At 42.3% G+C, this 22540-nt stretch overlaps 1 protein-coding gene across 2 annotated transcripts in view; it reads left to right on the plus strand.

The window, feature by feature from the left end:
* The window catches only part of stpg2 (sperm-tail PG-rich repeat containing 2), a 75373-nt gene that overhangs the window by 37165 nt on the left and 15668 nt on the right, over nucleotides 1-22540 (plus strand). For both annotated transcript variants that reach the window (XR_006761797.1, XM_045706966.1), the window contains one exon: nucleotides 22112-22280. Coding sequence is in view for 1 of the 2 variants with exons in the window: in XM_045706966.1 (XP_045562922.1) it covers nucleotides 22112-22280 (169 nt within the window). In the remaining variant the exon portion in view is untranslated. The remainder of the gene's footprint in view (nucleotides 1-22111; nucleotides 22281-22540) is intronic.

The raw sequence follows: 22540 nt of genomic DNA on the forward strand, positions 1-22540 counted from the left end.
CTCCACACTGAGCCATACCATACTAACAAGGTATACCTCCACACTGAACCATACCATACCAACAAGGTATACCTCCACACTGAGCCATACCATACTAACAAGGTATACCTCCACACTGAACCATACCATACCAACAAGGTATACCTCCACACTGAACCATACCATACCAACAAGGTATACCTCCACACTGAACCATACCATACTAACAAGGTATACCTCCACAGTGAACCATACCATACTAACAAGGTATACCTCCACACTGAACCATACCATACCAACAAGGTATACCTCCACACTGAGCCATACCATACTAACAAGGTATACCTCCACACTGAACCATACCATACTAACAAGGTATACCTCCACACTGAACCATACCATACTATCAAAGACCCTGTTTGACAGAACAGCATTTACTATGATATGAGTCTTATACAAATGTGCAATAAAATGAATTTTAGCTACAGATGCAGATGGATATGAATGCACCAAGGTACTATGACCACAGTGGCGGTCAGTGCCGTTTAAGATGAGGGAGCACTATTTTTCTTTCATGAACATATGGCCTTATTTCTATTACAGCATATTGGATGACTGTCATTCATATTCCATTCACCCAGTTCAATGTAACAGCGATAGGTTTAGGCGACTACATGATACTAGAATTTTCCCAATACTATTATGAGGTAGCTACAACCTAGCCTACGAATGAAAGTTTACAACGTATGTACACACAGGTCGAGAGACAAATTTGAGGTGACAGACAGAGACATTCAATACCACCTTGTACACCTCGACCTCACGGCTTGGTTTTTGCTCAGACATGCACTGTCAACTGTGGGACCTTATATAGACAGGTATGGGCCTTTCCAAATCATGTCCAATCAATTGAATTTACCACAGGTGGACTCCAATCAAGTTGTAGAAACATCTCAAGGATGATCAATGGAAACAGGATGCACCTGAGCTCAATTTCGAGTCTCATAGCATAGGGTCTGAATACTTATGTAGATAAGGTATCTGTTTAAAATCTTTAATAAATTAGCTAAAAGTTCAAAAAATCTGCTTTTGATTTCTCATTATGGGGTATTGTGTGTAGATTGATGAGGGAAGCATTTTAATTTAATCCATTTTAGAATAAAGCTGTAACGTAACAAAATCTGTAAAAAGTGAAGGGGTCTGAATACTTTCAGATTGCACTGTGTTTTGGTCTTTTAGTAGTAAATCTCTTTCCCCCTAGCAGTTGAACTCTACTGTTGAAATCGTGATGTAGAGGCACCTTGAGAAGGTTCCTTTACGTCATCTCAAGGGAGGAGTTCGGTATGAAATCCACTCCCTTCTAGATGTGCTGGGTGGTACCACCTCAAGGGAGGAGTTCGGTATGAAAACCACTCCCTTCTAGATGTGCTGGGTGGTACCACCTCAAGGGAGGAGTATGGTATGAAATCCACTCCCTTCTAGATGTGCTGGGTGGTACCACCTCAAGGGAGGAGTTCGGTATGAAAACCACTCCCTTCTAGATGTGCTGGGTGGTACCACCTCAAGGGAGGAGTATGGTATGAAATCCACTCCCTTCTAGATGTGCTGGGTGGTACCACCTCAAGGGAGGAGTTCGGTATGAAATCCACTCCCTTCTAGATGTGCTGGGTGGTACCACCTCAAGGGAGGAGTTCGGTATGAAATCCACTCCCTTCTAGATATGCTGGGTGGTACCACCTCAAGGTTTACTATTAAAGCAGGTGACAGCACGTGCCAATATATTTGGTGTGACAATATATTTTGCATGATGCTTCCTTGACTAGACTAATGACATTACACAAAATTCAAAAAGGGAGTAAGGCACATTTCCACATATGTACAAATTCAACATTTTTGCTTACCGTTTTATCAGCCTGGTCTCATAGACTAGCCGTAACATAGTAAACATAAATCCAGGACACTCAGATTAGTATGATATGTTACGTTTGGTATGGTTATATAAGACAGATGGCTACTTTAGGCAAAAGCTGAAGTTGTAGGGGTGGGCATGTAATGCAAATGTCTAGCACCCTGAAGGCAGCGAGTTGGAATGTCATCACTGACAACTTTTAGCATTTTAGCGAATTAGCAACTTGTCAACTACTTACTACTTTTTAGCTACTTTGCAACTACTAAGCATATTAGCTAACCCTAACCTTAACCCTTTAACCTAACTCATAAAGTTAACCCTAACCTTAACCCTAATCCCTAGCCTAGCTAATGTTAGCCACCTAGCTAGAATTTGGAACATATCATACGTTTTGCAAATTCTTAACATATTGTACTTTTGGATATTTGTGAAATATTGTATGTTTTGGAAAATGTGTAATACGAATTGTAATTCGTAACATATCATATGACATGAGTGATGGACATCCACAAATGAGTACAGCCCCGACCGGGAGTCAAACCCTGGTCCAGTGACTGTCAAGCCAACGCCTTTACCAGGGGCGGCAGGTAGCCTAGTGGTTAGAGCGTTGGCCCGTAACCAAGAGGTTGCTTGATCGAATCCCTGAGCTGACAAGGTAAAAATCTGTCGTTCTGCACCTGAACATGGCAGTTAACCCCCTGTTCCTAGGCCGTCATTGTAAATAAGAATTTGTTCTTAACTGACTTGCCTAGTTAAATAAAGGTTAAATAAATACACATTTAAAATAATAATGCCAGGGAAAGGGTTGGTGTAGTGTAACAACCTTAAACCAACACCTAGTGAGCTCATCAAGAGGTTTGGACTTCTTGGTGTAAAGGTTAAGGTGTTGGCTTGACAGTCACTGGACATGGGTTTGAGTCCCAGTCGGGGCTACCCCCCGATGGTTAAGGTGTTGGCTTGACAGTCACTGGACATGGGTTTGAGTCCCAGTCGGGGCTACCCCCCGATGGTTAAGGTGTTGGCTTGACAGTCACTGGACATGGGTTTGAGTCCCGGCCGGCGATACAACATCCTTCCATGGTTGGTTTCATTGATTCTCCTCTTAAACTGTCCCAAATTGACACAGTTTTAGTTACAACTTCCTAGTCCATTGAAGAGGATCAGCTTGAGCAAAGTGAGGTGTCGATTCACTGATCTACAAATAGTTTTCACTGCCAAATAATCGGCTTTGTGTGATTAAGATTCACAGAGCTACGCCTTCTCTGGCTTAGGTTGATACCGCATCAAACACACACGCACAACCAGACATTGATTGACTGATTGGAGACAGCTTGTGTCAGTTAAAGAACATGTCCTAGTATTTTCTACCTGCAGTAAACATAGTGGATAATGCTGGAAATACCGGTCAATGAAAAAGACCAACAAAAGCAACCCAAACAACTGTCCCTAAATGACTACTCATCTTCTGAATACAAACATCACCCAGACGGTCACACATCAACAGTCATCCTACACCACGGCACCATTCGTTTGGGGACTAAAAACATTTAATATTCCATCAAACAACATAATTTGCAATTTAATCTCATAGCCAGTGTTTGACAATGAAGTCAAATGAAGGAGGATTTGATTTGATGACTATTTCGTTCCCATTGTCAGAGAGCATCCTTGATTATGATGAGACTGGGTATTTTCCTGTTTACCATTTCTGTTCCCCTACCTCCCTGCTGTCTTCTCCTACACACACACACACACACACACACACACACACACACACACACACACACACACACACACACACACACACACACACACACGGTGGGTCTGAACAGATTCCTGTGTGGAGCTGGATCTGAGAGAGTTGTAATAACGCCATGCTGGGCCTCCTTTATGGGGAGTTAATGAAAAACCCCGAGACGCCGCAGCAGTTAGCGCCATGCTGCGGCTCTCCTTCCCCCTGTATCCCACAGCGATGGATATTAAAAGTGTCTAATCGGTGTCTAATCAGGCCGCTTCTATCAAAGAAGGGACTATGTGATGTGGGGAGAACAAAAAAGAGAAAAACCTCATCTCTTACTATCCCTTTCCTCTGTACTTCTTAAGCTTGAATTCAAAAGAGGTCAAACATGATTTATTTTTTTGCAAGACGGTTCGACTGTGCTTTGTGTAAAATGGAGATCCATGCGCTGCTGCATAACACAGAAAAACAGGTCAGTGTTTTTCCACTTTCTGTATAATCCTTTTTCGATAACGCAATTCAGAAGGACTGTCCCTATTGTATTCTGTATTCTTCTTCTTCTTTAAATCATCATCCAAAAGTCCTATATGGGCTCTGGTCAATAGCAGTGCACTGTATAGGGAATAGGGTGCCGTTTGAGATCTCTTTTCTTATTGGAGAAATGACAGAAATGATGGTATCAGAAATGATAAGAAGCAACTGGGCTCAAATGAATGAAGCACCCTGTAGATAATGGCTCTGACCCCCAGACACAGAGGTTAGGGACTAGCCAGAGGGATAGTCCAATTTCATTTAGGGCTGATGCTTGCCCTTGGGCAGAATTCTTTACATCTATAGATCAGTGATATTTCTTCCCTCACCCCACCCGGAGAAGAAAGCATTGTGTTTGAGCACTGAGCAGTGATTGCCAATATCATTCTGCTGTTGTGTAGCCGCGTACAATCTGGAACTGCTCAGCTCACAGCATTACAGATTTCTACCAGCCGCCCCCAAAGTAACCAGCTGAGAATATCATCCCTCTTGGTCAAAACACAGCTGCTAAAACTTTAATATCCGTTATGCATACGAGGAAGGAACAAAACGTACGTTTTTATGTTTCTTGTCAATCTAAGCGTTGTTATGGAAAGAGACAGAATATGACAAGAACACGGGCCAGCTACTAATAGGTACTGGCTAAGTCAAGGTTAAGTATATTAACGCTGTGGGGATGACAGGGAATGGAAAAATCATTTGTTCTCCGTCCCCTGCAACAGGCCCGTGAGCACGTAATCTATTCAATTAGAGTGGCCGGAAATAATTAGAAGTCTTGCTAAACATACATTTATTGAACAAGAGTTGCATCGATTTAATTATCGCCGTGCAGAGAAGCAAAACGAGCAATAGCAGATCCACCACAGAAGAAATGATGCCATTTGCCACACAGAGAGAGAGGAGAGAGAGAGAGGAGAGAGAGAGAGTGGGTATGAGAGAGAGAGCATGGGTATGAGAGCAAGGAGAGAGAGAGTGTGGGTATTAGAGAGAGAGTGAGTTTTACAGAGAGAGAGTGAGTATTACAAAGAGAGAGAGAGAGAGAGAGAGAGAGAGAGAGAGAGTATTAGAGAGAGAGTGAGTATTAGAGAGAGAGAGAGAGAGTGAGTATTACAGAGAGAGAGTGAGTATTACAGAGAGAGAGAGAGTTTTACAGAGAGAGAGAGTTTTACAGAGAGAGAGAGTTTTACAGAGAGAGAGAGAGAGTTTTACAGAGAGAGAGAGTTTTACAGAGAGAGAGAGTTTTACAGAGAGAGAGAGTTTTACAGAGAGAGAGAGTGAGTTTTGAGAGAGTGAGTTTTACAGAGAGAGAGAGTGAGTTTTACAGAGAGAGAGAGAGTTTTACAGAGAGAGAGAGAGTTTTACAGAGAGAGAGAGTTTTACAGAGAGAGAGAGAGTTTTACAGAGAGAGAGAGAGTTTTACAGAGAGAGAGAGTTTTACAGAGAGAGAGAGAGAGTTTTACACAGAGAGAGAGAGAGAGTTTTACAGAGAGAGAGAGAGAGTTTTACAGAGAGAGAGAGAGAGTTTTGAGAGAGTGAGTTTTACAGAGAGAGAGAGTGAGTTTTACAGAGAGAGAGAGAGTTTTACAGAGAGAGAGAGAGAGAGTTTTACAGAGAGAGAGAGAGAGTTTTACAGAGAGAGAGAGAGAGAGTTTTACAGAGAGAGAGAGTATTACAGAGAGAGAGTTTTACAGAGAGAGAGAGAGTATTACAGAGAGAGAGAGAGAGTATTAGAGAGAGAGAGAGAGTATTAGAGAGAGAGAGAATTAGAGAGAGAGAGAGTATTAGAGAGAGAGTGAGTATTAGAGAGAGAGTATTAGAGAGAGAGAGGGAGAGAGAGTATTAGAGAGAGAGAGAGAGAGAGAGTATTAGCGAGAGAGAGAGAGATATTATTAGAGAGAGAGAAAGAGAGTGTGTGTGTGTGTGTGCTTGCACACAGAGTCTTGAAGTATTCAACTTGTGAAACAAATGCAACACGCTGCCTACATGCTGCCAGTGCTCGAGGCAACAGTTAGTCCTGAGAGGCACCTGCGTCCGTCTCTCAGCATGCTTACCTTAGGGACAATTCCTTGTCCTTTAGACAGTATGCACCCGCTTCTCCATCTGGAAGTTTCATTCAAATCCTGCACGTGGGGCGCATGGGGGGGAGTTAGCATTTTTCAAAGACGTGAAACAGCTTTTTCCTGCAGTCTAGAGTCATACTCATTGTATATGTATATTGGGTATTAGAGAGAGAGTGAGAGAGAGAAAGAGAGTGGGTATTAGAGAGAGTGGGTATTAGAGAGAGAGAGAAAGAGAGTGGGTATTAGAGAGAGAAAGAGAGTTGGTATTAGAGAGAGAGAGAGAGAGAGTGGGTATTAGAGAGAGAGAGAGAGAGACTGGGTATGAGAGAAAGGAGAGAGTGGGTATTAGAGAGAGAGAGAGAGTGGGTATGAGAGAGAGAGTGGGTATGAGAGAGAGATTGGGTATGAGAGAAAAGAGTGGGTATTAGAGAAAGGAGCAAGAGAGGGAGAGTATTAGAGAGAGAGAGTGGGTATTAGAGAGAGAGTGGGAATTAGAGAGAGTGGGTATTAGAGAGAGAGAGTGAGAGAGAGAAAGAGAGTGGGTATTAGAGAGAGAGAGTGGGTATTAGAGAGAGAGAGAGTGGGTATTAGAGAGAGAGAGAGTGGGTATGAGAGAAAGGAGAGAGTGGGTATTAGAGAGAGAGAGAGAGTGGGTATGGGAGAGAGATTGGGTATGAGAGAAAAGAGTGGGTATTAGAGAAAGGAGCGAGAGAGGGAGAGTATTAGAGAGAGAGAGTGGGAATTAGAGAGAGTGGGTATTAGAGAGAGAGAGAGAGAGAGAGAGCGAGCGAGAGAGAGAAAGAGAGTGGGTATTAGAGAGAGAGAGAGAGAGAAAGAGAGTTGGTATTAGAGAGAGAGAGAGAGAGAGAGAGAGTGGGTATTAGAGAGAGAGAGAGAGTGGGTATGAGAGAAAGGAGAGAGTGGGTATTAGAGAGAGAGAGTGGGTATGGGAGAGAGAGTGGGTATTAGAGAGAGTGGGAATTAGAGAGGGAGAGAGAAAGAGTGGGTATGAGAGAGAGTGGATATGAGAATAAGGAGAGAGAGAGAGAGAGAGAGAGAGAGGGTATTAGAGAGAGAGAGAGAGAGAGAGAGAGGGGGTATGAGAGAGAGAGAGAGAGAGAGAGAGGGGGTATTAGAGAGAGGGGGGGGTATTAGAGAGAGAGAGGGGTATGAGAGAGAGAGAGAGGGGTTATGAGAGAGAGAGGGGGTATTTGAGAGAGAGAGAGAGGGGGTATTTGAGAGAGAGAGAGAGGGGGTATTAGAGAGAGAGAGAGGGTATTAGAGAGAGAGAGAGAGAGAGGGTATTAGAGAGAGAGAGAGAGAGGGTATTAGAGAGAGAGAGAGAGAGGGTATTAGAGAGAGAGAGAGAGAGGGTATTAGAGAGAGAGAGAGGGGGTATTAGAGAGAGAGAGAGAGAGAGAGGGTATTAGAGAGAGAGAGAGAGAGAGAGAGGGTATTAGAGAGAGAGAGAGAGAGAGAGAGAGAGAGAGAGAGAGAGAGAGTATTACAGTCTAGAGTCATAATCATTGTATTGTTAGAAATAGGTTATCTAAGCATACTTCTTTACCTGTTCAATTGTCATTTGAATTAATGAAGCACATTGATTCTTTACGAACCTTTTCCCTACTTTAGGAGATTAGTACAACTGTCACACTAGTATATAGTATTATAACCCAATAATGAATTTCATTGGAGTATTTTCTAAAGTCTATCAACCTCGTCAGCAGGCCTGGCAGCTGAGATAGTTTGACAAGCTACTCTAGCTTGAAATGGCTTGGTAGCTATTTATGAGGTTGAGAGATTGGGAACCTATCTAGCTGACTAGTTAATGCCAACTTCATAACATTGCTAGGTGGCTAGTATTACAGAGAAACAACAGGAAGGAATCAATAGGCTACATAGCTTGATCAAATTAATTTACAAGCATACCTCCTGCAAGTCCTGACCATCACCGGCAGGTTAAGTCAAATCAAACTGTGTGTCTCTCGACACTCTCTCTCCTCCTCCACTCATGATACTGTCTGCATGCATATCTTTACTCCGTGGTGCACCTTGGAAGGAACCACTTACCTAGAAGAATGGGGGTGATACTCTTTGCCCGGTCCAGCTGACAGATCGTTTTTATAAATAATTATGATAAAGCTTAAAATGAAGTTTAGTAATTCATTTAAAGGAGCAATATGCGGAAATAGCTCCGCCATTAGTCTATTAGTTTCCCTAATTTCAGTTCATGTGACAAAACAAGCAATGTATAGTGTAGAGAATCATTGTACCATCTAAACCACTGTGAAATATATTTTCCATAACCAAAAATATTGTATTTTCAGCTGTTTTGAAGCTGGTGTACACAACCCGAAGTTAAAGCCTCAAAAACAAAACTTAAGAACGGGAAGAATAGAAATAGTGTACATAGAACAGATCTACCGCTTCTTAGACTTGCTTTCAATGAGAATGACAGATCTATAACTCACATTTCTATGTGAATTTGGTCAGGTTGCCCACAAACATACATATTTCAGCTTTAAAGTCTAAAAAAAACAACACAGGACAAATCTGTGGGGGGGGTGCCCTTATGCCCGCTGGTAAAGAGTTTGGATTCTAGTCATGGTTATGGCGTCCCATGGTGTTTGTGAAGGATGTGAGAGTTTGGTCATGCAGAGGTTCCTGGGGTTAATGTATATACAGTATACTGACTATCAGGAGGAACTATTTACACGGTTTGTAGGACCGTAGAAGGCTGTCTGAAAGAATGGAAAGAGGCTATAGATTATGCTGTCAGTTGTCATATGCATGACGGTGATTGGAAAACCCATGAGAGGGTTTCATGTGGCGTGAGAAGTGGGCTGCCTTAGGCATCCTTCCGCTGCTATTTTAGTCTATCGAGTTCAACTCAATTTCTTCTCACTTTCATAAAAGAGGTAGGATGTTGGTAAGATGAAAGCGGTGCGGGGACAGTTGAGTCCTATGGCTGTATTGACCAGTGTCTCTGACAGCCTCCCCTCGGTAATAACGTTTTTATCGAGCCAAGACCCCTGTCTACCAGATCGTCTGCAGGTGACCCTATGCAGCTCCGTGCCGCGCTGTCTGGAACATTTTAGTTCGGACTTCTTCCACGTCGTGGTACGTTAGCTGGAGTCCGAACAGAGGGGATGATGATGTAGAATGACTGTGAGAGGATTTTTAACAAAGTTTTAAAAAGGCACACTGCAGTGTGACTTTAATTAGATACTGTATATGTAAGCAGTCGTTAGCCATTTAACGATAGAGATTGTAAACAGACAGTGTTGTTAACTAGCGACTTTAAATACACATAAGAAATCTGATCTTTGACATGGCAGTCTCCCTTTGCCGGTGCTATCAGTTGGCCCAGTTTGATGCAGTACCCCGTTTTCTGTTTGATTAGAGCCAGCTGTCTGTCTGTCTGTCTGTCTGTCTGTCTGTCTGTCTGTCTGTCTGTCTGTCTGTCTGTCTGTCTGTCTGTCTGTCTGTCTGTCTGTCTTGACTTTAGTCTGCTCCCCATTAAAATACGAGGGAGTATCTCGAGTCGACTGAACAAACAGCATTTAGCCATACCATGCTTCCTTCCTGGCCATTATGAAGGTGGTGTCCTAAATATAGTAAAGAGGGTGCCATTTGGGATGCAGAATTCCACGTGTTTCAGCTAATAACGGCACCGTGGATCAGAGGGAGTCGCTGGCTCAGATCAACCTAATGTCTGATCAACTGACTGGTGTTGAAAAAGTAGCCTTAGGAAAAATGAAATAAAACAGGCTCTTAAACACTCTTAATGAGAGAAAGAAGAGAGCCTTATTAGTGCATCCCGGAGAAGCCCAGAGAAGGCTATTAGTGCTAAAGTTTACTACCAGGCTCTGGAACAGACTGCAGAAGCAAATAGTTGTAGCATCCGCATTATCCCTTCACGATCTCACACTATAGCAGACCTCCATCTGTTTGGATCATGTTTTATTGCTGTGTGCGTGTGTGTGCATTATATTTGATATTTTGTTGACTTTTATGATAGATTTTCTTCTCTTGTTGTCTTGTTGTCTCATTCTTTTATTTTAATGTCTTGTTGGATCTGTGTTGCTTTTTGTTTATTATTGTTCTGTGTTGTGTGTTGTGTGGGGACCCCAGGAAGAGTAGTTGTTGCAATCGGAATGGCTAATGGCAGATCCAAGTAAACCCAGAAATAATTAGCAAAGATTCAGACGCATAATCTGTATTTCTTCTGTCGTTCCAACAGATGGTATGGTTTTGAACATAAGAATACGTCTGCTATCTAGCAGAGCAACTCATTAGCTTTAAAAATCATTCCATTAGATTTATGTTAGCAGAGATCTAACAGCATGCTCTGTGTCTGAGCTCAGTGTCACAACAGTGATGCAGTCGCCTATTTTAGTACGACTGCAGAGTCCTACTTGTTTTAGATCCACATTGCTTCATGGAAAGAGACGGGAATAGTGAATGAGGGTAGAAAATAGAGGCAGAGAGACAGAAAGAGAGACAGTGAAGGTAGAGAATTATAGGGAGACAGAAAGAGAGAGGGGTAGAGAATTAGAGGCAGAGAGACAGAAAGAGAGAAGGGGTAGAGAATTATAGGAAGAGAGACAGAAAGAGAGAGGGGGGGTAGAGAATTATAGGAAGAGAGACAGAAAGAGAAAGGGGGTAGAGATGGGGATCCTGCATGCTTTTAGGGTTTATGAGATGTGTGGATGCACTCTATGGCTTGAGGAAAGATCACAGTCTTGTTTGTGTAAAATCTCCCCTCTCTGTAAAGTTGTGATTATTCTCCTAACACTGCTGTTTTTGAGTTTACACCAAGAGTGTGCAGCTGAACCTAGCTCTGATCCAGGTTGTTAGTGTGTGTTCCTTGGGCCAGAGCTACACTGAACCCTACCTCGTTGTTCAACCCCCCTTAAGCGCAAGAGTCCGACTTTGAATTTCGTTTTTGATCAATGAAGCCCCTGAGCTGCAACCATTGGTCCGTTGAATGTCAGAATCATTCATCTTAGCAACACACCCCATTTTGAAATGTAATTTCTATTGATCTGTTTAAAGAAACATTCAACTGTAGGATATACAAGAGGATATAGATGATATTGTTTGTTGTAACTCTGGCAATAACTGATTGGTCAGCAAATGGTCACAGACCTGGGAGAAGGATCACTTTTAAAGTGATTACAACATGCATTTGTTTTGATTTGATTTCAATATTGACAGCAAAGACCCAACAAATCCCTCACAGCCAGGGTTGGGTAGGTTACTTTATAAATGTAATCCGTTGCAGTTACTAGTTACCTGTCCAGAATCGTAATCAGTAACGTAACTTTTGGATTACCCTAACTCAGTGACGTAATCTGATTACATTCCGTTACTTTTTAGATTACTTTCCCCTTAAGAGGCATTAGAAGAAGACAAAATGAATGTTACCAATTGAACGACATCTATTGCAGGATAAATGAATGTTAGAGTTTACATAGCTGGACATGGATGTTACATTTTACTTTATGGGTTTGTTATGTAGGCTTCTTCTAACCCATCGCCTTCTACTACAGATAATAATATGATTAAATTATATCTTTACATTAAAAACCGAAGTCTATCAGAATTCCAGTCATTCCAATAAATGTTATACCCCTTGATCTTCAACAATAGGACTTGGAAATATGGAAGTATAGATTAGCCAAATTGTTTTACCTGAGCATAACCCCAAAACTAAGGACTTATTAGCCAGCCCTACTTTGTTGTTTGTGATTTTGTTATCATGGAGGACTAATTGGGCTCATTGATTCGAGTTGAAAAATAAATGCTGTGCTCATGGAATGACATGCTTTGAGCACTACTGAAAAGTGCTATTTACATGTGAAAAATGAATGCCATATGCTGCATTTGCTATAGGCCTATTGTTTACCTTTTTATTGGTGACACTTTGATATCTTGATGATATGCAGCTGTTTAAAGGGCAAATCCACAGTTGAAACAATAACAAAACGGTCGCCCCGCCTCTGTTTTGGTAAAAAGCTGAGGGATGGGCCTGGAGAAATGTAAATACTCTCAGATTAATAGACAGAACTATGGATGTCAGGACTGACCATCCATGATATGAAAATGATTGTTTTAACCTTGTTATGAGGCTATACAGTGTTTGTTTACATGTACAATGTTTACAAACATTGGAGAAATACAAGCTTTTATTTTGTGTTCTGATACGACAGTTGAACTGAGCTCATGAGGGGTTTCTAAATTATATTCTTCAATAATCAATGGATATATATATAATTTAAAAGTCCAAAAATGGATGTAGCAACTACAGATTGCCCCTTTAAGTCTATCAGAAGTGTGCGAGTTTGAGCATGTGTCCATTAGACCTATGGATTTTTTTTTTTATCAGCGTGAGTTAGATTGAGCAATAAAAGCCCCACTTTTATTCCATAGGCTGGGATCCGCACTGTGCAGCTGTTGCAAGTAGAGGTCGACCGATTATGATTTTTCGATACCGATTATTGGAGGGCCCAAAAAAGCCGCTACCGATTTAATCTGCAGATTTTTTTTTTTTTTAGAATTTATTTGTAATAATGACAATTACAACAATACTGAATGAACACTTATTTTAACTTAATATAATACATCAATAAAATCAATTTAGCCTCAAATAAATAATGAAACATGTTCAATTTGGTTTAAATAATGCAAAAACAAAGTGTTGGAGAAGAAAGTAAAAGTGCAATATGTGCCATGTAAGAAAGCTAACGTTTAAGTTCCTTGCTCAGAACATGAGAACATATGAAAGCTGGTGGTTCCTTTTATCATGAGTCTTCAATATTCCCAGGTAACAAGTTTTAGGTTGTAGTTATTATAGGAATTATAGGACTATTTCTCTCTATAGGATTTGTATTTCATATACCTTTGACTATTGGATGTTCTTATAGGCACTTTAGTATTGCCAGTGTAACAGTATAGCTTCCGTCCCTCTCCTCGCTCCTACCTGGGCTCGAACCAGGAACACATCGACAACAGCCATCCTCGAAGCAGCGTTACCCATGCAGAACAAGGGGAACAACTACTCCAAGTCTCAGAGCGAGTGACGTTTGAAACGCTATTAGCGCGCACCCGGCTAACTAGCTAGCCATTTCACATCGGTTACACCAGCCTAATCTTGGGAGTTGATAGGCTTGAGTGTCATAAACAGTGCAATGCTTGAAGCACAGCTGGCAAAACGCACAAAAGTGCTGTTTGAATGAATGCTTACGAGCCTGCTGCTGCCTACCACCGCTCAGTCAGACTGCTCTATCAAATCATCGATTTAATTATAAAATAATAACACACAGAAATATGAGCCTTGGGTCATTAATATGGTCGAATCCGGAAACTATCATCTCGAAAACAAAACGTTTTTCCTTTCAGTGAAATACGGAACTGTTCCGTATTTTATCTAATGGGTGGCATCCCTAAGTCTAAATGTTCCTGTTACATTGCACAACCTTCAATGTTATGTCATAATTACGTAAAATTCTGGCAAATTAGTTCGCAACGAGCCAGGCGGCCCAAACTGTTCCATATACCCTGACTCTGGTGCAATGAACGCAAGAGAAGTGACACAATTTCACCTGGTTAATATTGCCTGCTAACCTGGATTTCTTTTAGCTAAATATGCAGGTTTAAAAATATATACTTCTGTGTATTGATTTTAAGAAAGGCATTGATGTTTATGGTTAGGTACAGTCGTGCAACGATTGTGCTTTTTTTGCAAATGCGCTTTTGTTAAATCATCCCCCGTTTGGTGAAGTCGGCTGTCTTTGTTAGGAAGAAATAGTCTTCACATTTCGCAACGAGCCAGGCGGCCCAAACTGCTGCATATACTCTGACTCTGTTGCAAGAGAAGTGACACATTTTCCCTAGTTAAAAGAAATTCATGTTAGCAGGCAATATTAACTAAATATGCAGGTTTGAAAATATATACTTGTGTATTGATTTTAAGAAAGGCATTGATGTTTATGGTTGGAGCAACGTGTACCTAAGCGATTATATGCAACACAGAACAGGCTAGATAAACTAGTAATATCATCAACCATGTGTAGTTAACTAGTGATTATGATTGATTGATTGTTTTTTATAAGATAAGTTTAATGCTAGCTAGCAACTTACCTTGGCTTCTACTGCATTCGCGTAACAGGCAGGCTCCTCGTGGAGTGCAATGTAAAGCAGGTGGTTAGAGCGTTGGACTAGTTAACCGTAAGGTTGCAAGATTGAATCCCCGAGCTGACAAGGTAAAAATCTGTCGTTCTGCACCTGAACAAGGCAGTTAACCCACCGTTCCCAGGCCATAATTGAAAATAAGAATGTGTTCTTAACTGACTTGCCTAGTTAAATAAAGGTGTAAAAAAAAAAAAAAACAGCCAAATCGGCGTCCAAAAGTACCGATTTCCGATTGTTATGAAAACTTGAAATCGGCCCTAATTAATCGGCCATTCTGATTAATCGGTCGACCTCTAGTTGCAAGAGCACATTTGTCACTGGCTATCCACTGGTTTCAAAACAATGATTGATAGGCAGCTTAAACTCCTTGAATTCAACCATTATTAGGTTCAAATACACATTTAGATGTGTCCACAACAACCACAATCCGTAAGGCACAAATAGTTAAATGAGAGAGTAGCAGTGTGATTCACATCAATGCACTATGTAGATATCAATAATAAGTGATATCCGTATCACCGTAGACTACACCACTGCTATCATCCTTACCTCAAAGCGTTTATTCAAGTTGGATAATCTTTGGATGCCAACAGCAGTCACACCATTGGAAGACATAGCTTGGACTGTAGCCTACAAAATCCTATTCCTGCTCTTTTCCCTCGATCCATCAAACACATTTGGTGTGTCATCATAGTGGTCTCTGACTTGTGGTCAGTCTCGCTCAGGTGGAACAAACTTAAACTTGCGCCTTTTTTTCAATGCTGATTTGAATGTCATTGAGAAAACAGAGAAGTGTCCAATTTTTTTTCTTCTCGCAAACATCCTTTCTGAATTTAAAAGTAATCCTCGAAGTAATCATCTAGTTTTTCAAAAGTATCTGTAATCTGATTACAATATTTTTGCTGGTAATTTAACGGATTACAGTTTTTTGTAATCCGTTACTCCCCAACCCTGCTCACAGCAAAGACCCAACAAATCCCTCACAGCAAAGACCCAACAAATCACTCACAGCAAAGAACCAACAAATCCCTCACAGCAAAGAACCAACAAATCCCTCACAGCAAAGAACCAACAAATCCCTCACAGCAAAGAACCAACAAATCCCTCACAGCAAAGAACCAACAAATCCCTCACAGCAAATATCCAACAAATCCCTCACAGCAAAGAACCAACAAATCCCTCACAGCAAATATCCAACAAATCCCTCACAGCAAAGAACCAACAAATCCCTCACAGCAAAGAACCAACAAATCCCTCACAGCAAATATCCAACAAATCCCTCACAGCAAATATCCAACAAATCCCTCACAGCAAATATCCAACAAATCCCTCACAGCAAATATCCAACAAATCCCTCACAGCAAAGAACCAACAAATCCCTCACAGCAAAGAACCAACAAATCCCTCACAGCAAAGAACCAACAAATCCCTCACAGCAAAGACCCAACAAATCCCTGACTTTGAGACATACATCTGTCACAGTGTCTCTGTTCTGACATCATGTCTAAAATCAGAGGCTTGGTGCCTTGCAAGAACTACAACAAAAAGAGGAAACATTGCATCCTTTGACCTGCTGTCCGACTGATGTTTTTCACGCTCTTCAAGATGATAATACGGCTTCTGGATTTCACCATACCTCAATGTTGCTGCTTTCACATCATCTCTATCAGTAGGCAATGCACAGTTCTGTCCTACGGCGGAATACCAGGGAGATTTTTCTCCTGAATCTTATTTTTCTGTGCCCTCTCTTCCTTACCCTTCCACATGGAATGTGGAGGAACATGTGGGAGACAGCTGTGTGTGTAGACAGCTGTGTGTGGAGGAACAGGTGAGGGGGATGCTGGGAGCGTGTCGGTAACTGTGGCGGGACGAGGCCTGGTGCGGTTTAGGGATGCTGCCTGTTTATACAGCCAAGAGGCTGCAGACAGTCTGTTAGTCTGGTAGCTGAGTGGACCCAGCTGTGGGGCCTACAGTATAGCTGCCTGGTGGTTGCCTAGGATTCTCCACTGCCAAAGCCTGGTCACTCCGCTCACCGCCAGATGAGCGAGAGAAAGAAAGAGAGGGAGGGAGAGGGAGAGAAGACAGAGAGAGGGAGGTGTGGTGAAGGGAGGGGGAAGAGAGGGAATACAAAGGAACGACAAAGGAACGACGGCGAGAGGGAGGTGAAGTTCAGGGAGGAAGAGGGAGGGGGAAGAGAGGGAATGGGAGAAGGAGAGAGGAACAAGCTATCAAAAGACAATGTATTGATGTGTTAAATCTGTTCACCCTTTGACTAGAATGTCCTTCTCTGCTTCATTTTTACATTTACATTTGAGTAATTTAGCAGACGCTCTTATCCAGAGCAACTTGAAGTAGTGACTGTGTACATTTTCATATTTGTTCGTATTTTGTATTCGTAATTGTTGCTAGGATAAGAGAATTTCTGCACTCCCCTGTTTTCATAAAACATCCTGGATATGTAAACATAGAATATAAAATTCTTCATCTGGTTTTGTGAGAAAGTCCCGGTTTGATTTATGTCAGACACATTTATGGGAGAGAGAGAAGAAAGAGGAAGATAGCAGCAGATCTGTAGCCATCGGCGGCTATAGTATCTATAAAACCATACTACAAGCATATGGTGATTCCCTATCATTCCTGTGGTTTAATGATCCGTCTAAGAGCCCATTATAACACCAAATTCCTCCCCTTGAACTAAATAAAGCAGAAACCGATTATTTAACCACTGCGGCTGAGTGTGCAGAAGCTTCAATGAAACATACACTATAAATATAGCTCGGTATTTATGGGGTGGAAAAATTAAATGGCCGCCTCATCTGAAAATAACTTCCTCATTGTTTAATGGAGAGGGTTTAATGAGATGAGGAATGGTCTTCTACTGTGAGCTGAGAAGAAGAGGAATGGCTGGTACACTGTTCATGTCACAAGCATGGTCTTTAGTGTGAGGCTGTCAGGCAGAGCTAAAAAAGGTCTGGCTTCATCCCAAACGGCACACTATATAGTGCACTACTTTTGACCGGAGCCTGTATGGTCATACATATTAAGTAGTTCACTATGTAGGGAATAGGATGCCATTTGGGATTTAGCCCCCCCCTGTCTTCACGTAGCGCTTGTTCTGAGGAAGGAATCATAGTAGGTAATTAGTACATGTGCCACGAAGGTGGAATCATTGGTTCACTTCAACGCTGACCTTCTACCTGTTTCTTTCTTTCTTTTTCAGATGTTTAATTTTATTGAGATTGATTAATTATTGTCATCGATAGGACTAGACGGGGAGACAGCAGCTAGGAAAGGTGGACTCAGGGATCCCCCCGTCCCCGTCCCCCCGTCCCCGTCCCCCCGTCCCCGTCTGGGGACATGTGAAGTCAGCCGCACTACCGCTAAGCCAGACTCTGGCATTACACACTGTTTACCTTTCTGACCAGTCCAAAAAAACATTCTGAACTCAACCGCAACAATAGGGAATCAATTACAGCTCCCATTCTAAACACATGCCCAATTAACCAATCGACTTGTCCTAGTTTGAATTCTTCATATTCTTCAGTGTCGAAAAGAATCGCAAACATCTAGATGGTAACAACACGTCTAGACGCTAATCAGGGGGAAATCACATCAGTATTCCCTTTCATTATGTTTCATGTCAGTGCCTGTGTGAGCGCTCATTAAATGAAACTTCTAAATGCATATAGATGGCGATAAACGGGAGAGAGAAATTGGACAGACGTGGCTGGCGCACCGCTCTGTAATTAAGTGTATTGTGACTACTGTCAATAGGTGAGAGGTGGTGAGAACGGTAGTTAAATTCCCATCAGGTGTAATTACAGCCATATTGGGGCTCCGTGACAGACGGGAGAGGACAAATGAAATGTGTTCTATTGTTAGAAAAAGATCTCAGCCGGTCTTCACAGGTACAGCCAACCTGTCATTTCAGCCGGTCTCTACAGGTATAGTCTCACAGGTACAGCCAACCTGTCATTTCAGCCGGTCTCTACAGGTATAGTCTCACAGGTACAGCCAACCTGTCATTTCAGCCGGTCTCTACAGGTATAGCCTCACAGGTACAGCCAACCTGTCATTTCAGCCGGTCCACAGGTATAGCCTCACAGGTACAGCCAACCTGTCATTTCCATCTCGATCGTGCAATTCATTTCAATACCATTTTCATATGCTACTAGCCACAGCTCTCCTCTCTCAGTTCTGTGTCTCTCTAGTCCCAAATAGGGTCCCTGTTCACACACCTTCATATCGTCATCTCTCTGTGTTGTGACCATATCGTCATCTCTCTGTGTTGTGACCATATCGTCATCTCTCTGTGTTGTAACCATATCGTCATCTCTCTGTGTCTCTGTGTTGTGACCATATCGTCATCTCTCTGTGTTGTGACCATATCGTCATCTCTCTGTGTTGTGACCATATCGTCATCTCTCTGTGTCTCTGTGTTGTGACCATATCGTCATCTCTCTGTGTTGTGGTCATATCGTCATCTCTCTGTGTCGTGACCATATCGTCATCTCTCTGTGTTGTGACCATATCGTCATCTCTCTGTGTTGTGACCATATCGTCATCTCTCTGTGTTGTGACCATATCGTCATCTCTCTGTGTTGTGACCATATCGTCATCTCTCTGAGTTGTGACCATATCGTCATCTCTCTGTGTCTCTGTGTTGTGCCGTTGAGCAAGGCACTTAACCCCCCACAATTGTTTCAGGGGAGCTGCACTTTGCCTGACCCATTGCTTCCAACACCTCGTGGTGGGTGCGTCACAGGCGGCTGGTGCTACCTTAATTGGGGAGGACGGGCTCATTGTAATTTCTGGAACAGAATGAATGGAATGGTATCAAACAGATCAGGCAAGCTATCTGTACTGTATGGCTGTCGTCTTGCGAGCTCTGACCCAACTTTGCTTTGCAAGAAAGGCATTTCACTCTGCTTGTGCACGTAACTGTAAAAACTTGACTGCACTACTTTTGAACAGAGCCCTGTAGGTCTAAAGTAGTGCCCTATATAGGTAATGTCTAATGGAATGCAAAACAATGTCTAAGAGCTAGCTATATAGCCCCACAGTATTCATCTACCTAGCATAGCTGAGCTAGCTATATAGCCCCGCAGTATTCATCTGGCTAGTGTAGCTGAGCTAGCTATATAGCCCCGCAGTATTCATCTAGTTAGCGTAGCTGAGCTAGCTATATAGCCCCGCAGTATTCATCTGGCTAGTGTAGCTGAGCTAGCTGTATAGCCCCGGAGTATTCATCTAGCTAGCGTAGTTGAGCTAGCTATATAGCCCCACACTATTCATCTAGCTAGCGTAGCTGAGCTAGCTACAGTAAATTCCGGACTATAAGCCGCAACTTTTTTCCCAAGCTTTGAACCTCGCGGCTTAAACAATGACGCGGCTAATATATGGATTTCTCCCACTTTCAATTTTTTTTCCAAAAAAAAAAACACATTCTGTGACGTGCTCAGTTTTTTGGCGGGATGAAGCTTTCATTAGACCAATGAAATTGCCGAACGGGTTAAGGTCAAACAACTTTTTTGTTTACTGTTTAGATTAAATCGAGCGCTCTCAAACTTCCCATCATTCTGATTACAGTAGTCATTTTGTCACCCTCATCATGGCAAAGACACGGAGAAATGCATATGATGCAGCTTTCAAGTTGAAGGCGATTGATCTGGCTGTTGGAAAAGGAAATAGAGCTGCTGCATGGGAGCTTGGTCTTAATGAGTCGATGATAAGACGTTGGAAACAGCAGCGTGAGGAATTGACTCAGTGCAAAAAGACAACTAAAGCTTACTGCTAATTTTTTATTTTCTGTTACAAGCCGTGTTTCGTTAAAGCCTATTTATTTTTGTTACAAGCCATGTTTCGTTAAAGCCTGTGTAAAGTTCATTTGTTTCAATGTACCGGTAGGCACCTGCGGCTTATAGACATGTGCGGCTTATTTATGTTCAAAATAATATATTTTTTTAATTCAGTGGGTGCGGCTTATATTCAGGTGCGCTTAATAGTCTACGGTATATAGCCCTGCAGTATTAATCTGGCTAGTGTAGCTGAGCTAGCTGTATAGCCCCGCAGTATTCATCTAGCTAGCGTAGCTGAGCTAGCTATATAGCCCCACAGTATTCATCTTGCTAGCGTAGCTGAGCTAGCCATAACACATAGCACTCTCTCACCGTCACTAAAACTATTTGTAGCAGTGGTAGGAGGAGTCTGAGGAGTAGGGGATCATTCAGATTCAGAAAACTTTAATGTCATCAAAGAGGCAATCTTGCAGCAGTCATAAAACATATAACATCTAAAAATGTACAATAAATAACAAAGGATATTTACAAACAAATAGGCAGGGTAAGTGCAATTTCATAGTGCAAGTGCTGAGAGCAATTAGTCCAACATTTGTTAAGTTGCAAAATTGCATTCGGAATAAAAGAGAACTTATTTTTTTAAACCTTAGGTAGTCTACCTGCGTCCAGCGGGAAGGAGCTGGATTTCAGGGTGGATGGGAGCAGTAAGGATATAACGTAGTGCCAGGTTGGAAAAATACACATCTCCTTACTGGTTTAGACAGATAATCCATATGAATCGTAACGACATTATTCATAGTCATTTATAATTGTAGTTTTCATAGAGTCATATTAGAGATATGTGTCTTCCTTGTCTGGTCTCTGGTCATTACAGCCAATGAGTGATTTAGTCAGTGTTGTGATGTTGACAGGCTGGTGTGGTCAGTTGTTATTATTATTATTAATTGTTTTTATGTTAGGCTGAAGGGTAATTTATTGTATGTAATGAGGCCCCCCCTGTAGAGAGGCTACTGAGGGCCGGCTAACAGCCCCATGGAGGGAACAGGTTCGCTCATTAGACCCCACTGTACTGTGAATGGACCATGTTGTTAGACAAGGAACATGTTATTGATAGGAGTGCCTGTCAGATGTTCCCGTCACAATGTTTTGTGGTGAGCCAATCAGCTAGGATGTCAGAGAAGGGTATGGTGTCTGTTGACTTCTCAGACCAGTGTTATTGCAGCCAAGGTCATACCGAGGGATTTGATCATTAAAATAAAAATGCTGATTGTCTGGATCAGTCAAAATGTTGAGCAAATTTATTCTGGTGAGAAAACCCAAATCATATTTCTATATCGGTATACTTCACTCCCTGTTCTCTCTTCCATTTCTCCTCTCTGTTCCTCCTCTCTGTTCCTCCTCTCTGTTCCTCCTCTCTGTTCGTCTGGATTGGCACACCTTCATATCGTCATCTCTCTGTGTTGTGGTCATATCGTCATCTCTCTGTGTCGTGACCATATCATCATCTGTCAGTGTTGTGGTCATATCGTCATCTCTCTGTGTTGTGGTCATTTCATCATCTCTCTGTGTTGTGGTCATATCGTCATCTCTCTCTGTTGTGGTCATATCATCATCTCTCTGTGTTGTGGTCATATCGTCATCTCTCTCTGTTGTGGTCATATCATCATCTCTCTGTGTTGTGGTCATATCATCATCTCTCTGTGTCGTGACCATATCATCATCTCTCTGTGTTGTGACCTTGAGCAAGGCATGTAACCCCCTTCAATTGCTCCAGGGGTGCTGCTCTGCACCAGTCCCATTGCTTCCAACCCCTCTCGGGAGCTTGGGTTGTGAGCATAAAAACAAATGTTTATTTTCTACCAGTTAATGGACAATAAAGTATTCTTCTTCTTCTCCCCAGGACACCCCTCCTCCCAGTTCCTACAACGTGCGGGAGTCTTTTGAGAAAACGTACGGCCGTGCCTCCTTCTCAGAACCCAGGAGCGAGGGGGGCAGGAAACGCCAGAGCTCATTCCTGAGCGCAGCACCCAGACACTCCTCTTTCTTGAGCTACGATCCGGACTTCCCAGGTACTCTAGACCAGTGGTTCCCAAACTGTGGGGCCCCCTAGGAACTCCGGCTTTCAACTTACTCCTCAAAGTTGTAATAGTAGAATGCACAAGGTGACATTTTGAAATTGGGTCGTTCATCAGGATCTTACCCAATGCTGGAAGGGGGGCCTGAGTGGAAAAAGTTTGGGAACCCCTGCTGTAGGCTACACTGTGGTGTAGTGTGAAGTTGCCCCCTAGACACTGATCTTGGGTCAGTTTTGCTTTATCCCCACTAATGG

Source organism: Salmo salar, chromosome ssa24 (genome assembly GCF_905237065.1).
Source record: "Salmo salar chromosome ssa24, Ssal_v3.1, whole genome shotgun sequence".
Lineage (NCBI taxonomy): Eukaryota > Metazoa > Chordata > Actinopteri > Salmoniformes > Salmonidae > Salmo > Salmo salar.